Source organism: Leiobunum rupestre, chromosome 10, assembly GCF_980474605.1.
Source record: "Leiobunum rupestre chromosome 10, qqLeiRupe1.1.hap1, whole genome shotgun sequence".
NCBI lineage: Eukaryota > Metazoa > Arthropoda > Arachnida > Opiliones > Sclerosomatidae > Leiobunum > Leiobunum rupestre.
This window is the reverse complement of record NC_143393.1, coordinates 56,570,395-56,590,149: the sequence shown is the minus strand read 5'-3', so window position 1 is coordinate 56,590,149 and position 19,755 is coordinate 56,570,395. Positions and strand designations below refer to the sequence as shown.

The following is a 19,755-nucleotide window of genomic DNA, read 5'->3' as shown; positions in this document are numbered from 1 at the left end:
GTTAACATTATTTCGCAGTAGAGCGCCAACTAAAGCCGCTAAACAACTGCACGACGTTGTAGCAATTGCCCAAGGAGAAGTAGAAATTGAAGATATTGCTAAATTTCAGACATATTTATCACCTAAATATCAGATAATAATATTCACGGCATAGAAAATTTTCAAATATATTTTAAAGGTTTTCCAGATCCGAAAACAAAATTATACTTGTAAAAATTGGCACCCATGTTCATCTAGCTAAAAATTTACGCGATATTTGGGGCGGTGTGGCCTCGTGTGTATACTGTGAAAAAGATTTTTATTCGACCAATCGAAGAAACAAACATTGTTTTACTACCCCAAATATGAAATGGAAAAGATGCTTAAGTCAAAATTTTCACGACATTTTAGAAATTCCTTTAGTCCATTGTAAACTTTGTAATAGGTATTTAAAACAAGGAGAATGTAACAATTTGCAAACTTTTTTATAGTTGTGAAAAATGTTTTATTCAATTTGAAACTTCAAAAATTCACAAATGTGAAACAGCTTGCAAGTATTGTAATATTGAACATCCTCCCAATCAACATTGTGTTAAACATTCGACTTTTAAACATAAACATCGATCGTACATATAATTCGATATTGAAACTATAATTGACCAGGAAATCCATAAGCCCGTCTAGTTAGTGGCACAGAGTGAGATGTTAAATTACCTTGTTGAGACTATAATTTTTGAGGGAGAAGGGTGCGTAGACAATTTTTTAAATTATCTGTTTCAATAGGAGACAATTTTAGTTGAGGATAGTAAATGGAAACGAAAAACGATTAGACCAAAATTTACAAACGTTATTTCAATGGCGCATAATTTGAGATCTTTTGACGGAATGTTTATTATTTCAAAATTAATAAATCGAGTTGTTCCCGAAGTTATTTACGACGGTGCGAAAATGCATACTATATATATTAAAGGGGTAGACATTCTTTTCGTAGACTGTTTAAATTATATTAATGCACCACTAATGCACTTTCCTATAATGTTTTCTTTGCCCGAATCGAAAGGATATTTTCCATATATCTTCTGGACAAAAGATACTTTAAATTATTCAGAAAAAATTCCAGATGAAAAATATTTTGAACCCCAAAAAATGAAAGAACCGGAATTGTTATACGCGCAAACAGCTTGAACCATTATATTGTATTAAATCTGAATCAAGGGCGTATTGCCTTTTAGATTGTAATTTATTACGCTTAGCTATGGAGAAATTTCGCAAGTTATATAAAGACCTAATCGAAATTGATATTACAAACTATGGAGGGATTTCTCATTCTCGGGGCCTTAACAATGTCTTTATTGACTTGTTTTTAGAACCATACACATTATGTACTATCCTGGCTAATGGCTTAACAATCAGACAGAATCAGAGAGCGATTGCTTTAAAATATCTAGCTTATTATGAAAAAGAAAACAATGTAACTTTGCAAACCGTTAGAAGTGCGGCGGGAGAACATCCCGTAGGTCCATATTTTGTAGATGGGTTTTGTAACAACCCCCGTATAGCTATTGACGTAATGGGTGATATCTGGCAAGGGTGCCCAAAAACATTTTTCTGGTATTACCTTTAACCCTGTGTTGGGAAAAACATTTCTTGAAATTAACGAAAGAGAGATGGATCGAAAAGAGTTTATTACAGAAAATTTGCCAAACCACACATGTTAAAATTTTTAAAGTTCAATTTTAGATATGTTAAGACAAAATGCTGAGGCGAAGGTATTTTTTTATAATATTAAAATTATTCCCAAAATTAACCCCAGAGATTCTTTAGTTGGAGGGTGTGTAGAAACGAATAAATTATACCACGAAATAGACTCCTTAATTGGAGAATAAATACGATATTTTGACTTTTGCAGCCTGTACGTCTATTGTTTAAAGAAAAAGGAATATGGATGCAAAAGTGTTAACATTATGACGAATAACTTTGATTGTACGCCTAACGCTTATTTTGGAATTATATCCTGTAGAATATTACCTCCAAAATCTCTTTTTTACCAGTTTTACCCTATCGGGTCAATAACACACTTTATTATCCTTTATGCGCAAGTTGTGTAAAAGACAGTGTAGTTAAATGCACTTATAGTATAAATGAACGAGCTATAACAGTGGTTTTACCTTCGATAGAAATATACTATGCGATATCACAATGTCAATACCAATTGTTAGACATATTGGAAGTGTATAATTACAATCATACCACCAATTTTTTCAAACCATATATGAATTTTTTTAAAGCCAAAATTTAAAATTCAGGATTTCCACCTAATATTAAAACATATGGAGAGCAAAAACAATATTTAGACGCAATATACGAAGCTGACGGTGTCAGGCTAGAACCAGAAGAAAATGTTGAAAACCCATCCTTAAGAACTTCCGCTAAATTGGCTCATAATTCGTTAAATGGTAGGATGGCCCTAAGAATGGATAAATCAACGACTAAAATTATTCATCGCTACTCCCAATAAACCGAAATTGTTTCAGACCAAACGAATAGATTAACAGACTTTTATCTCATCAATAACGAGGTTGCCATGGAAATATTTCGAAAAAAATCTGAACTTGCTCCAACCTTTACAAAAGGTAATGTAATAATTCCTGCCTTTGTCACCAGTTATGGATCATTTGCGCGGTTTTTCATTTGCGCGGTTTTCCACTTGCGCAGATTTTCCATTTGCGCGGTTTCCCAATGGGGCTGTGTTCCATTTGCGCAGGTTTTTTTATTCTGCGGCTTCTCACGACCTGCATATTCTATATTAAGCAATTTTCCTTGAAATAAGATTTTTTCAGGTAGTTTATTTTTAACGTAACCTTGTTTACCATCCAACTGTGCTGCTGGTGTATTTTTAATTACCGGTCGCGCTTTCCATACCAATAATTTAAAGTTGTTTGAAGTTGACATATCGGTTGTTGAATTATTTAGTTGGGAATAAATCTTCGGTCGACAAGCCATTCGTAGCTTCTCAGCCTTTAGGCTAAAAGAAAATGTAGTATCTGTAACACTGAGGACAGTATATTGGCTGCTATTTAAAGTTAATGCCTTCCACCAAAAATTAACCTTTTTAATTCCACTGCATGTTTCCTAGGGGTCAGAAAGAATGTTTTTAGCGGTTAGGTTAGCCGGGCGCGCCGCAGGCGCGTAGGCACCGTTTTCATAAAGGAGGTGTTCTACGACAGAGGCCATCCTAACGAAATATATTGATATTGGCCTCTCACATAGGACGTAACTGTCCTATGACAGAGGCCATTCCTACGAAATACAGGACGCTTACTGTCCTATATTGGAGGCCATTTCAACGAAATAGTTTTTATATAGAGGTAGTTATATCAAGGCTAGCGCGCAACGGTTAGGTTAGCCGGGCGTGCCGCAGGCGCGTAGGCACCGTTTTCATATAGGTGTTCTACTACAGAGGACGTATATTGTCCTAAGACAGAAGCCATTTTAAAAGTTTTGCTAAGGTATTAGCAGCATTTTTATCTGAAATTGAAACATTTTTTAATACCTGTTTATTTTATATTTTAAACATCGTTTTTATTTTTTATCCTTTTTTATTGTATCGTTTTTATTGTGCCGCCTACAATTGTTTTAGAGGTATGGCAATCACTAAAATCGCCCTTAAAGCTGGAACTGTCAGTAAACAATTACTGAATTTGTTTATTAAAAATCAAATGTGGTACAGCACCCTTGTCAATATTTTTTCCTGCTTATTAATTAATTTAAATTAGGACAGGTCAGTTACAATATGAAATCATTAAAAAAAATTTAGTGTGTATAGATAAAAGCGGGGTCATACTTTAAAAATTTAAATTTTAACACTTTTCTTTTTGTGGAGTTGTACTGCGACGACGTTTCGATTTGGTCTCGATGATGGTGCGGACTAGGTCTAGGAGGTCACCTATTTGCTGGTTTTCTGAGTCACTTTCGGAGGGAGGTATAGTGTTGAGTTGGTGGAATAAGGCTTGAAGTTCGGTCATGGTTAAGTTTGTTAAATGAGTTTTTTCTCCTAATTTACTGGTTTTATGGTCCCATCTCGGACTGGTTTCAGGTTCATCGGGCTGTAGTGTTGATTTCAAGGCGTCGGCGTATTGGCTGGTTTGGACTGGAGGTTTTACGTTGTTCTTGGATGGTTCGGGTGACGTGAACGTCCAGCTCTCTTCAGAGCTGTTTGAGTTGTCGGATGCGGTAAGTATGGGTAATTTGCTGGTTTGGTTTTCTTGCTTTTCTTCCATGTTATCGTCTCGAGTGGTAGCGTTGGTAAGTATATTTGTTGATCTTCTGGCTATTTCAGGATCTTTGGGTAAGTCGTCTTAATTCGGGGTTTTGTCTTCTCGGCCATCTGGTTTATCGTTTTTTCGCAGTTAGAGGCAACGTGCCCCACCTGCTCCCAAAAAAAGCACTTTTTTGCAAACCCGGTATAATATACCAGGGCCCTGCTCCTTCCAAAATAAAGTACATTAGGTATCGTTTTATTCATTTTAATTTTTACCGATCTGTCCCCGTTTTTAATTCCTTTTAATTCCTTGTATTCGTCTAGGCGGTGCGTCTTAATTTCGCCGTATTGTCGCAGGGTCGTCAAGATTGAATCCCATTGAATCCATGAAGGAAGCTGCTTAATGGTGAGCCCGACACCGTCGTCTTCGACGTTGGTGTTTTTACATGTAGAGTTGTTAACCGCTATTTCTCCGTAGGAGACAGCTTGCTGCAGATATGCTAGAGTCGTAAAGGTGAGTAAAAAGGTGTCCTTGCCAACAGATTGAAGAGTGTCAATGCTGTCCGGTCCGAGTTTCCCGTGGAAGGTTCGGGCAACTTCCAAGAAGTCAGCGATAACTTCCAGGTGGGCAATCCTCTTTTTCACCTCTGCAGCCATATAGGCTGTAGAGAGATCGTCACGTGAAGGTTGGTCCCAAGAAGGAACAGCGTCAGGTAGCAATGGCAGGAATCGGCCAAGTCACGATACAGCGTGAAGACCCAGCAGCGAAAACTTCAGGAGCAGAAACAGGAACAGAGACGTCAGGTTACTGGCAGGTAAGTACGCATCACAGGAACTAGCTGTAGAGCTGGGAAACTCGCTTGACGGCCTTTCGGCCAAGATTTCAGCGAAATAGCTGGGAACAGTTACTACACTATGATCTTAACCTTAAGGCCGAGAAGCTTCGAGTCGCTGTTGGACTATATATATTTTCCCAAGATACTAATTCAACGAATGCTATTTTAACTAAGAAAAACCTAATTGTTTTTTGTATTTACAGCCCAACTGGACATCAAACAAACACTAGCAGCGCAGCTGGATGGTAAACAAGGTAATGTTAAAATTTACCTGCCAGAAATAACCCTTTTTCTAGGAAAAAGGATTAATAGTGAATATTTAAGTCATAAAAATCCCCGCAAATGGGAAAACCGTTCTAATAACAAATCTGCGCAACAGGAAAATCGCGCAAACGGGGAAACTGCGCAAACGGGGAAACCGCGCAAGCGGGAAAAAGCGCGCAAATGGTAAATTGCGCAAATGACAAACTGCGCAAATGGGGAGCTGCGCAAATAGCAATTCCGCAAATGGGAAACGCGCAATTGGGAACGTGCGCAAACGAAAACTGCGGAAGTGGGAAGTGCGCAAATGGAAACTGCGCAAATGAAAACTGCGCAAGTGGACCCAAACCATCCGAATAGAAGAGCCCAAGATCACGGGATTTTATCAATTCCGACCCGTGTAGTCTGATGAATGCCGACGGGGATCCAATCGGATTATGTCGTAGAATACATCACAAAATACGTCAAAACTTTGCTTAACAAAAAGGAATAGCGCATCAGTTGACTGTTCCATATTAACTCTAGAAATCTGATGTTGAGGAGCGGAATAATCATAGTCCCGTGGAGATAGCAAACCTCAACAACCATTATTGGGACGAAAACAATCTAATCGCAATTTATTTCCATAATCGTCTTCCTACAAATTTTTAGGAAAAAACTCCGTACGAACTGTGGAACATATCAACACCGAAACTCGGGCACATTCGTATTTTTGGAAGCAAGGATTCTTCATACGTCGTGAAGGAGGAAAGAACGAAATGGGATGACCGAGCCATCATAGGTATCCTGGTTGGCTACAGCACAGCGTCGAAAGGCTGTCGAATCTTCGATCTACTGACCAAGAAAATAACCATGAGCAGAATACTGTATTGCAGAAAGCAGACAGTATAACGTTGTCGTTCGAGCCAGAAGTCGTAAACATCAAACCGTATCGCTATCGTCATCTAAATCCGAGTAAATAGCCGCAGGAAGAATCTTGGCTGAGACCATTCTTCCAAGACATTGGCCTTCCCGTCACGAGTCCCACTGTGCTCTTCGAGAATTACCAAGCGTGTGAAAAGCTTAGTAAGTTTGAGAGAAAAGCGAGAGAAGGGAATCATTGCCATCCAGTGTTGCCCCACTGAAGACATGTCCGCAGATGTCTTAACTAAACCACTTTTTAAGAACAAACTCAACCATCATATTGATACAGTTGGCCTTACAGATGCTCGACGACGTCGAGTAGGGGTGTTAGATCAATAACATCATTAAAGCGACTAATTTTTAATTAGATCAAATGTTTTTTTAAATGTTATCTGTTTTTATGTTGTTTTTCCTTTGTATATAAACAAGTAGTAGTTTTCTCTTTTAAAATAGTCTGCATTTCATATTCATATTCTCAAATTGTTCTCTTGATTTATGCCTAGTAAGGTAACTTTTGAACACATGGCCGTTGTAACGAATACATGTTCCAATTGCGAACGTCTGTTGGATTTTTCTCAAACCGTCTCCGGGAGTTTCACTTATCAATAAGTTAATCGTGGTTTGACTTAGGTTAAGCAGGAATGTATTTATTTATACCCAAGGATAATAATTATATCGAGATAATTTTAGCTTTTCTCCATTTTCACACGTTGGGTCCCCCGGTATGCTCTTCTGCTTTAATTAAATTAAAAAATACTGCAATATCATTGATTCTTAGAAATTACGTTTTTCGAAGCGATTAACAATGATTAAGTCGTGGGTATCGAGATAGTGACGAAAAACCTAAACGACCAATTGTTGCACAAAGCAGGTCGAACCAAGTTTTGCGGTATAAAACTGACGGCAGCGTTTTTAACATACCAGATATCATACGTATCGAGTTATTGGCGAAAAACCTAGTTAAGAAATACTTCTTAATACTTCGGATAGGGCTTGACGGCTGAACTACGAATGTTTTTTTTAGAAATCGTAGGTGTCGTGGGTATGGACATATTGGCGAAAAACCTAAAAAAATCCTTGGTCGGTTAATATTGAGAAAAAAAAAACATCCAAAGCAATTTCGTATAGGGGAAAAGGTTTTACAATTTTTCGGTTTCGACGACTTTCGTGCCGCTCTGGCAGATGACTGTATTTCTTAAAACATTTTACTCCATTGAAACCTTGTTCGGAATCACCTTTTTTAATCATATCCAAATTTGAAGAAATTTCATCGGAAACCAAAATTAATGTTAAGTGTTCGGGGTCCTTTTTAATTAGTTAGGGCACAGCCTCTTGGAGGATCTACATTTCGCTTAGGTTCCCAATTATTGTTTAAATTTTATTGTTTATTATTTCACGGTCAGTAAAAAACAACAAAAGAAGTTTTTTAGAAATACCTCACCGGTTTTTTTTAAGTTCGTTTTCGTTACGAGATATTTCAGAAAACGAATAATGAGCAATAATATCACAAAAAGCCATACCTAAATAAAAATAATGAATATTAGTAAAAAACAGCTTACCACCACCAAAAGTTTAAAAATAACTGATATTAAAAATAACCGGATAACATATCATTTGACATCTCAGTTAATTTCATAACTTTGATAGTTAAGTAATATTTTATAGGCACTCATAAATGGCAAACTTCAAAAACCCTCTGAAAAAAATTAATTTATTATAAATAATATAATTTTAAATCTTATAGATTTCTTAAATAAGCAATTTTTTAGTTATACAGATTGTTTGAACGTAGATGATCACACGAAAATAAGATCTCGGAGAAGAAAAGCAATTTAAGGGGTAGAAAGAAAATCGTCGTTTGGCAAATGTATTTTATATTTTTAAATCGTATGTGTTGTATGGTTTTTAACTGTTTGTTACCTAAGGTTTTTAATACACTTTTATACGTTGTTGTTTTATTCGAATATGTTTATTAACTGTTAATTTTAAGATTTGAACTTTTCTCATGCCCATGCCAAACATGGTTAAAAGTGGTCATTCAAAATTAAAATGGACAATTTGAACCTTGAGCGTCGGTCAAAAACAGTCAGTTTGCGACAGTTTCCCAAATAGACCAAAATCTTTAGTTTGCGATGGGAATACCCTATATGGACGAAAACAGCCAGTTTTAAGCGGGTGGGGTCAAGATGGTCAGTTTGGGTTGAAAGGGTCCATAGTGTCCAAAAATGTTCAGTTTGAGATAGGAGGGTCCATAAAGGTCAAAAACAGTCAGTTTGCGACGAAGGTGTCCAAAATGGACCCAACTGGATAATTTGAACGAGGAGTGGTCAAAATGGTCAGTTTTGGTTGGGAGTGTCCACAATGGGCAAACATCGTCAGTTTGCCATGGGTATACCTTAAATAGATAAAAATGGTCAGTATACGATGAGTTTGTCCAAAATTTAGATTAATGATCAATTCGTAAACATCAGTTTTAACAATTGTAAATAATCACATTTGGCAAATACGAGTATTCGATAGTACTAGTGTAACGAATATTTTTCGATACGTTACCCCTCTTTTAGATTTTGTTAGGGAAACAATTATGCTACGTCCCTCGGCATCCCCATATGGTCGCGTTGGGTAGTTTGTAGGAATGGGAAGTAGTTAGCGAAAGGTCAAAAGAGGGATCCAACCGGGCACTGATTGATAGTTTTATGATCGTCTTCAGAATCGACGGTGAATAGCGTATATTGTGCATGCCACGTGTATTTATTATTGAACTCGAACCATTGCCAGATTTTCTCGGCCAATGCTTGCAATTATAGTAGTGCGCATCCATATTATTGTTTGGTGTAATTGTCACCGAATGCGTGCTCGACTTGTTATCTCAAGAAATTGAAACACATGGGACCTTGAAATTAAGCTCAACGTTGAAATGATGTGATTGGTCAAAACATAGGGTCCCTCCACGTGACAGCCCGTCATAGTAATTCGATTGGGTAACGGAAAAACAGGATTTGTGTATATAGTAAACCGCGTATTTTTAGTGGTCTGGCAATGGTCGAGTGCGTGCTGCATGTAGTTATTTAAGGGGGAAATTAATCTAGTAGTATTTTATTTGTTAGCGGTATTGTTTGGGTTTTATTTAGTAGTTCGATTCGATATATTTGTCTTATAGTAAATTTAGTAAATCATCATTAAATCAGAATCTGGGTATGGCAAAAACTTGTCCTTACAAAATAATTTATTAGCGTCCTTACTAACCGTTTTAATCTAGTAGCATAGTAGTAGTCAACGCTAGGCACCTATATGCCTATATAAGTAGTACAAAAGCGTTACAGTATTGTCTTAAACATTTGTTTTCTTTAAGATACATAGGCTGAACAGTTGTTACTATTATTTTATTTTATATTTGCATGAAAATTTCGGTTAGATCGGGTTTTGATGTCAGTTTGTACGATTTCACTATTTAAAAAGTTATGGGAAATAATTGTACTAAAATCGTTTTTTTTTTCTGGTATATAACATTGAACATAACTCTTTTAACGATCCGACTATCGCTATTTAGTCTAGACTGTTTGAAGTTATTTAATTATGTCCAACACGAATATTTATTTAATGTTTCGCGAGTCCTAACCTATCCCAAAAATGTTTTCTTTAAAAACATTTCAAAAAAGGTCGGCGGTATAAGTACTGTTTGCTTTTGTTGTCGTTGTTGCAAACTTTGATTCAATTATCAAAAAAGAAAGATTTTTTTATGGTCATTCTATTAATTTGTTTGCTATAGTTTGTTTATTAAACAGGTGCCTAGGGGTGCTTTGTAGATAAGTATGTCACTTCCTTGTTAGGCAAAATTTTAAAATAATGGATTAAGGAATACTGTTTCGTATAAAACGGAACAAGACGTCGAAGTCATATGATAAAAATTCAATATAAATATAACTTAGTATTGTTTAAATAAATCAGTTCACCATCGGTTCGTCAGCTTACCTCAGATAAGTCACGTTATTAAATAAACTATAATTGGTGGAAATAAGACCACGTGTCCTAATATAATGTGTTACCCCTGTGGTGCCATATGGCGATAAAAAAATAACCAAAATCGATTTATCCTTACAACATAAGTGAATAAAAATTAGTAAGCCTACCATAAGAATTTAAAAGGAAAATTAGTTAAAATCCACCCTTTAAAAAAATATCTAGATATAAATCCAATAAATAAAATTAATCCAATAAAAAACCTAAGTTAATAGAAATATATAAAATCTTAATGAAACATATTGTTAGTTTCGTTTTTTAAATGTTAAGTTTGTGTCTTTCGTTTTGTGTATCACAATACATTCATTGTCTCACCTTAGTGTTACCTTCCCCCAGATAGACAATCCGGCGCCCGGAAAAAATAAATTTATAATGCTTTTATCAAAGCCGTTTATGGGGGTAGGGTGAGTTGGTACCTAGAAAGGTACAGATATTTCTGTAGATTTTAAGAGATATTTTTGCAATTACTTTCAAAAGCCAAATATATATTTTATTACATTTCATCAATTTCCCTCTCCTTTTCACAAATTGATATTCATATTTATCAGATGGAAATGTATATATTTTAAAAGCCTTTCCTTAAATTTGAGCTTTGAAACTGTAACTGGAATCTGATAAAATATTAAAATGCAAAGGAGTACGCGTGTACGTTCAGGGTTTTCTATTCGGTGGGGGGAGGGAACTATATTGGAAATCACTCACTTTTAAAAAGTTTGAGCTTTTTCCATATGAAAATAGGGAAAAGAGACACAGCAATACACGTATTCCAAATAACGAACCCATCATACTCATAGGAAGCAGATTTTTACTTTAATAACCTTATATCTGACCCTTCGTTTTAAAACAGTCGTCTGCTACGGTGTCGTCACTAGTTTGAATAAATAAATAAGTACATAGTTATTGTAAAGTAATTATCATGCGTTTTTATTTGTATTTAATTAATATGTAAGCGAGTTTAACTTTCATTTAATTTATAAATTCTGTCTGTTTGCATTTTAAAATATTTTAAAATGAAGTGGCACTTTTATTTTTAGGGCTTGATAATGCTTAAAACTTGTTGTACTATGCGACCCAATAAATTAACTCAAGTTTACTATTATACTGAAAACTATATTTATTAAATTTATAATATTTTCACATTAAATTAGTTTGAATCATGACTAACAAGATGCTGGCCTGTCGTTTGCGACTTGGGTATTAGCCTAGCTGATTATTATTTTTATTATAATTATTAGAATTAAAATCCTGATCTGAATATTACTGGAAAACACAACACTCCCCTTATATAGTTGCAGTCTCTCTCACATCTCAATGGGTGGAGATCAATACTAAATTAATCCTCAAATTAGTGGCTATGTAGTTGACATTATTCTTGATTAGGTAGATTACAAAACATTTATACTGAGTTAATAGTGTATTTTCTTAGGTGAGTTGCAACAAATTGAATGGTCAACTTACACGTAATCCTTTGTAATTTAATATTTTATCAGTTTCCTGTTACAGTTTCAAGGCTCAAATTTAAGGAAAGGGTTTTAAAATATATACATTTCCATCTGATAAATATGAATATCAATTTGTGAAAAGGAGAGGAAAATTGATGAAATGTAATAAAATCTATATGGCTTTTGAAAGTAATAGCAAAAAGTTTCTCCTAAAATATAAAGAAATATCTGTACCTTTAAAGTAGAAGGAAAGTGAGGGTGTGGCATCGATCCCGGGTTCGGGTTTGGGTTCGGGATCGAAATCCGGGATTTAAGGGATGAAATGGGGGTAAAATCGTCAAAAAGTCAATGTATTTAGGGTATTTCTCGCGACGATTTGTTTTCCCGTATATCAACATATTGTGTCCAGGCCAACTTGTTCATTTATCTACGCTTATCTCGAAAGATACTTGAACGTATATCTTATCAAGTTTTATCGTACGGAATAAGTTGAAATGATGTAAAAATTGATAACCTAGGCGGCGCGTGCGCAGATTACCCCGGGGGACGCGGTTAATTTGAATTTAAGAGTTTTTTGACGTCATGGAATATGGGACGCGGTTAACGTGCGCGGATTGGGGCGCGGTTAATTTGAATTTAAAACATAGATTTGAGTGTTTTGACGTCATGGAATATTCGTTGTTAAAATGACGTAGAATGGAAATATTTTTAAACTTAATTTTAATATCATTGTAGTACTTAAATATGCTTGACACTTGAACCTTTCTCACGAGTATTTCAAACGAATATCTAAAGTTTAAGTATGAGAAACGTATCGTTCTCAAGTATTGTAATTGTACACGTGATTCCGTATGAGGACCGGGTAAATTCCTATATACGTAACGCGATACACTTCAAAATGCGTATACGTAGAATGGAATTAATTTTAAACTCCATTTTAAAAAATAAGATATCGAAGATAAATAATTTCAGAGTATAAAAAGGGAAAACCGTATAATAGTAAGACCATATTTAGAAAGTTCACCATCTGAATTGTATTGGAAGTGACTTCGAGGAACCTTAAAATGTAAGTAGGAATACTCAGTGATAATTCTTAACTTTGTCTTAATGTATTTATTTTATAGGAATTGTTCATTTCCTGTGTCTGCTGACAAAGGGTTAATCGTTTATGCAGATGAAACCATCTACTGCGGTCTATTAGATTTAACAAAGGGTATCAAACTAACAGAAGCGGAACTGCAAGAGCTATGGACAAAGAAAGATGCCATTGAAGCTTATTTCAATAACGAAGCTGAAACTTCGTGGGTTTTCACAGGTTCTGAAACTAAACGGTTTTCGGTTCATAGATTTGCCGAACAAAAGGTTTTAGATGTTAGACAAATGTACCATGGTTATGGAGTAAACTATGGAAAACTGTTACCGACTAAAGAGGGGGTAGCTTTCGCTCAATCTTCTTGGTTGAATTTCCTCGACCAGTACAAGTCTATTCAGAAGTGTTTAAAGAAAATCAAGGAAATAAAGGAGGCGATGACTAACGTTGTAATTAAACAATTACACGAAGCTCTTAAGAAAGCGTGCAATGGCTGTCAAATTGATCATCCATCTCAACTCCAGCATGATTGTATCATGACGGATTATTCTAAGCGCGTAGATTTGCATTTTTATGAAATAATTATGTCGGTAGATTGTGAAAATATTATTGAAATGTTTACTATTCGCTGTGAATTGTCGAAAGAAATTTTAAATAATATAATGTCACTAATAATATGCAATGCTAAAAACTTGTTAAAAAGTTAATAAAATTGATTGCACTAATGTTCCGATTCTCATTTACCATTATGGATTTAAGCTTACAACATCCAATGAATGGGCTTGTAGCCGGGTCCACCCAATGCGGAAAGTCATTCCTGGTGGGACGGTTGATTCAATATAAGAAGACCTGTATATCCCCTCCTCCGGAGAGGATAATATGGTGTTATACCGAGTATCAGCCGAAACTATTTCAATCAATATTAGAACACACACCTTCAGTCGAGTTTCACGAAGGGTTACTCGATGTTATTATATTAAACCCGCAAATTAGGAATTTAGTTATTTTAGACGATTTGTTATGCGAGATATCTAATAATAAAGATGTAACTAATTTATTTATTCGTGGATCTCATCACAGAAACACCTCCGTACTAATTTTAATGCAAAACCTTTATTACCCCGGAAAAGAAATAAGAACTTTAAATTTAAATGCTCATTATCTATTTATTTTTAAATCACCACGAGATAAATCAACAATTTATCATCTCGCGAGGCAGATATCTCCAACCAATAGCAAATACGTTATTGATGCGTTTCAACAAGCTACGTCACGGAAATTTGGGTATTTATTAGTTGACTTGAAACCTCACACCCCAGATCAGTATTTACTACGAACAGGTTTAATACCGGGTGAAGAATCGGCTGTCTTTATTCCAAAATGAAGTGTATTATAGAAGGGAATTTTTTTAGGGTTAATCGAGAGTGGATTATTAAAGAATTAGCTTACGTAGTATTAGAAACTGAAGAATCGGAAGTGTTTACTTTCAAATCTCCATGCCCTTTCAAAGAGCTTTCAAACGAAAATAAAAGACAATGCAGATGGATATCTCATAACATTTGTCATCTTCGATGGGATGACGGCGAACGTCCTTACAGAACGAGACGTGACATTTGCAATCAGATAGCGGAAAAAGCTACTTCGTTTTTCACCAAAGGTTTAGAAAAAGCTGCAGTATTATCGACACTCCTCGGTGTTCCAGTAACTAACATCGAAGATACCGGTTGTCCTAAATTATCAGAACTAGAAGACGTTGAATTAAACTGCCCTTTTCATTCCGAAACTGTTCATTGCGCTTTAAGAAAGGCTAAGAAAATCTCTAAATGGATGTCTCAAAACGAGTAAAGGAAAACCTAGACTTTCTACGTTTCCTGACATCCTGTAATCTAAATCAAAGAAAGACAGCTATTAAATACGCTAGCAAGGAAGCTATACTGGCTCTCGTTGAATGTTGTATAAATGTATTACACGGAACAATTGAACTGTCAGAACGTCATCGTAAGCGGTTAAAGAAACATAGCGCGGTTATACGAAACGTGTCGAAGAAGAATCCTATATCAAAACGACGAAAGATACTGGTACAAAAAGGTGGTTTTCTTCCATTTTTATTAGCGCCACTGCTATCTATCGTTAGCTCAGTCGCCGGAAGTGCAATAAGCCGAGCTATAAACCGATGATGGCTCGAAAAATGCTTCTAGTACCTGAAGATGTAATGGAGAGATTAAAAAACACTCCACCTTCCAAAACAGAAGAAACACCTGAACTTCAAAAAGAGAAGACACTCGATGATGAAATGAAATCTATTCTAGATAATCCAGATTTAAACGAATCAGAGAAATTAGCATTATACAATCAAACTCTCCAACGACGGTTAACTTACGTACGTAAAGAGCAAATCTCTCCCGTTATTGAAAACTCTGAACGGCCTAAAACCTGGTTCGCGCAAATATCTTATTCTCTACCTGCAACTTATGTTAGTGATGCGATTTCATTATACCGAGCGACTACGGAAGATCCGAGATATATTAGATGGACTAACTCAGGAGAGCTTTCTATTCGAGGACAAGTGATTGGAGGATCTAATATAATCGATCTTTTGTATGACGCTGTGAGAAAAACGCCTGGAACAGCGATTGATCCTATAGGAGTTACAGAGTTTTACGAGGGCATTCATAAGTCAAATATTTCAAAACGTTTAATTAAAAATCCTGTAAGATTGACACTGTTAAAAACATTCGCTGTATTTCATACACCACCAAGTAGTTCAATGTTATCATCATCTTCACCTAGTCCTCTAAGATCTTGGATACATACTAAATAAAATATATTAACCTGATAATTTTGTTCTCATTTCATAGTATAAGCCTACAATGGAAGGTTGTACAGAAACGGTCTCTTTAGGACTTTTAGCCTATTTATCACAATCATTTTCAAAATCACCGAAAATTATCACAGCTGTATTAATTATCATAGTTATTATAATATTAGAATTATTTAATTTCCTTTTTTGGCGTTACATGCCATTACATCAAAATATTACCCAATATGGAGAAAGAACTTGAGCAGATCTATACTAACCCCGCAGACCCAGGGTCATTCGCTGGAGTTCAAGCGCTCTATAATTCAGCTCGACATAAAGGTTTAAAGGTTTCATTGGAAAAAGTAAAACAATTTCTAATAAAGCAGGATACATATACGCTGCATAAACCTGCTAGAAGACGATTCAAACGAAATCGAACTATTGTTTATGGAATTGACGAACAGTGGCAAGCGGACTTGGCAGATTTTCAGAAGCTGTCTAAATATAATTCAGGATCTCGCTACGTATTATGTATTATCGACATATTTAGCAAATACGCTATGGCTGTAGCGGTTAAAAATAAGAAAGGTGTAACAATTTTAGAAGCGTTACGTAACGTTTTTGAAAAAGGCCGTCAACCGAAAAGAATTCAAAGTGATCATGGAAACGAATTTGTCTGTCAAGAAGTGCAGAGTGAATTAGAAAGAAGGAACATTAAATTTTTCGCTACCCGATCGGAAATGAAAGCGTCCATTATTGAAAGATTCATTAGAAGTTTTAAATCTCGTTTATATCGCTATTTCACGCAGAATAACACCCTTAAATATATCGACGTTTTAGATGATATTATAAACGCTTATAACAATAGTTATCATAGATCAATTAAATGTAAACCCGCGGAAGTTACTCTAGATAACTCTGCTAAAATATGGAAAAATCTTTACGGTTCGGTAAATTTTTCTCCTCCGTTAACATACGCGTTTGAAATTGGAGATATTTGTAGAATAAGTAGAAATTTATCAATTTTCGATAAGAAATATAACCCGAATTTTACTACAGAATTGTTTAAAATAGCTGAGAGACTACCACGTGACCCACCTGTATATAAGCTGATGGATTTAAATTCTAACCCCATTTTAGGAGTATTCTATCGAGAGGAGGTTCAGATTGTTGGTCGAGATTTAAAAGACTGTTACTTCATAATCGAAAAAGTAATAAAAAAGAGGAAAAAATCGGACGGTCGCGTAGAACTGTATGTCAAGTGGCAAGATTACGACCCTACATTTAATTCTTGGATACAAGAAGTGGATTTAAAATGAGTTTTTACGTAACGCTACCTTCAGATTCCTCGTCATTATATTACCAAGATAATAGCGTTGGTAAATTTCGAACGTATTTAGCTGAACCGTTAAGATTTGAGGAACAGTACGAAGTTGGGTTAGCGGAAATAAGCTATCCTCGGACATGGCATAACGTTCGAAAACCTAATCTATTGGTTATTAAAGACCCTCTCGAATATGATAAAATGACTGATAACCCTCTAGTTAAAGACCCTCTCGAATATGATAAAATAATTGAAGTTCCCGCGGGTTTTTATAAAACTCCGGAAGAACTATTACATGTTATGAACGTCCACAACCAAGAAGAAGAACAAGTTACATTCGCTTATTTAAATTATTCTAATCGAATTAAAGTTAAATTGCAACCGAAAATCAGAGCTGTAATTGGCCCCGATCTATCGATTTTACTAGGTTTTAAGGATAGAAGAGATAATGATTTCACCATTTTAAATTCAATGATAACCCCCTACCCAGTTGATATGAACGCTGGGTTACATTCCTTATTCGTTTATTCCGATCTGGTTGAAAATAGCGTTGTTGGGGATAGTTTAGCACCTCTATTAAGAATCATAAGCGTCGAAGAGAAAGCCGAGTCTAATGGGAAAACAACTACAAAAATATTTTCACAACCTCATTACCTACCAGTCGTGTGTAATAATATTAAGACTATAGAGATTAATATAACAGATGATTTAGGTGAGCCAATACAGTTTCATAGTGGAAAAGCTCACGTTGTATTACATTTTAAACCCCGTAAAATGTGGACTTCACTATAAACCTTTAATCATTCAGGACACACCTTCATTCTAGCTTAAGAGAGCGAACAGTTAACATCATGAGGTCTGAATATTCATCTTCAAGAACTGATTATGAAAGTTACTATTTAAACCAGGTTGGTTTCGGTGGAATACCTGTATATAGAGGTTTAGCCGTGCAAAGAGGACATGGACTAGGAAATATATTATCTTCAGCGTTTAGATTCGCGGTACCTTTACTGAAGAAAGGCGCTACTTACTTGGGAAAAAAACTTTTAAGTACCGGAGCGAAAGTAGCGACCGATGTTGTTAGCGGAGTCCCAATTAAAACAGCGCTTAAATCGCATTCTATTAACGCTGGAAGGGAAACTTTAGCTTCAGCAGCTGATGAAGCCATGAGACTAACATCTTCAGCTACGGATCATATTAAAAGAATGACGGGTTCCGGAAATAAAAGGAAACGAACTCAATCGAAAAGCGCCATTTCAACAGCAGGCAGGATAGCGAAAGGACGGTTCCCTAAACGTTCCGATATATTCTCATAATGTCCCTTTTACACCCGCACTCAGTTGAGTGTATAAATTCCGAGCTAGATTTGTTTCAAGTACCTATGACACAATCTTCGATTATTGGTGGAGAATGGGTTGAGTATAATCCAATATCAAATATAGTTGATAACGCATCAATTACATTTTCTATCAACGGTAACTCTGAAACGTATATAGACCTTTCACAAACTTTGCTGCACGTTCGAGTTAAGGTAACTAAAGATAATGGTCAACTACCGCAACCCGCGGTTCCAGGTGTTGCGGGTGGGGCCGCCGGAACTCCAGCCGACAATATCGCCCCCGAGAATTTGTTTCTTCATTCGCTTTTTAGCGACGTCCACGTATTTCTTAATGAAAGATCAGTAACACCTTCCAGTCAAAATTACGCTTATAAAAGTATGATACAAACTTTATTAACGTTCGGAGATTCTGCGAAAAAAAGTTATTTAACGAGTTCACTTTTCTATCGGGATACGCCTGGAAAGTTCGATTCATTTTTCGATAACGATGGTTTCTCTAAACGAGCGAGTTTAGCGCAAAAAGGGGCGATTGACTTGTTAGGCGTAGTCCATACTGATTTATGTCAACAACCACGCTTTTTATTAAATATGGTTGATTTGAAATTTAAATTCGATAAAAATAGAGCAGCTTTTTGCGTTCATTCCGACGTAAAATGTAAAGTGGAGATTTTATCAGCTTCCCTTTATCTGAGGAAAGTTAAAGTGATACCGGAACTATCGCTCGCTCAAGCCAAGGCGTTACAATATGGAACCGCTAAATATCCTGTAACTCGTTCGGAGTGCACCTCATTTTCTATACCCGCTGGACTTATGGCTAGTGTGCAAGATCATTTATTTACCGGACAAGCACCTAAGAAAGTTGTTATCGGGTTTGTGGAACAAAAAGCGTTTCTAGGAGATTTGAAAAAATCCCCGTACAACTTTCAACATTTTGATTTATCAAGCATTGGATTGTACATTGACGGTAGCAGCGTCCCTCATAAGGCGTTATCTCTAAACTTTGAGGAAAATCTATATATTCAAGCGTATTGCAATCTTTTCATTCAAACTAATCAGTGGAACGTAGATGAAGGGAATCAGATAAGTCGGGAAGATTACCCTAACGGAAATTGTTTATTCGCGTACAATTTAACCTCGGATCTTAATAACAACGCTAATCACTTGCATCTTGTAAAAAACAGTAACCTGAGATTAGAATTAAAATTTGCAAAACCGTTACCGGAGACGATTTCCATTCTAATTTACGCCGAGTTTCAAAATTTGATTGAAATTGATAAAAATCGAACCGTGATTTTCGATTACAGTAATTAATGGATTCGCTACAGATAACTAAAATACTTGAAAAAGATTTAAGTACTAAAAGTATATTTCAAGGCGTGTTCGCGGCTGACAAGCTACCTAAATACGTAAAAATATTCCCTTCTCTATTTATTGTAAATACCGATACGAGTGCTGAACCTGGAGAACACTGGGTTCTAATATATTTTTCTAAACATAAAA

General features: G+C 35.7%; 1 protein-coding gene and 1 long non-coding RNA gene across 2 annotated transcripts in view; one reads left to right on the top strand and one right to left on the bottom strand.

Moving 5' to 3' along the window:
• Nucleotides 1-19,755, bottom strand: part of LOC149926251 (uncharacterized) — a 385,527-nt gene that overhangs the window by 264,932 nt on the left and 100,840 nt on the right. The gene's annotated exons all lie outside the window — the stretch shown is intronic.
• Nucleotides 4,960-13,446, top strand: LOC149926256 (uncharacterized). Its single transcript, XM_090161927.1, has 6 exons — nucleotides 4,960-5,055; nucleotides 5,989-6,222; nucleotides 6,300-6,402; nucleotides 12,747-12,768; nucleotides 12,827-13,382; nucleotides 13,438-13,446. Exons 1-6 carry the CDS (start codon nucleotides 4,960-4,962, stop codon nucleotides 13,444-13,446), a joined length of 1,020 nt encoding a protein of 339 aa, XP_090018053.1.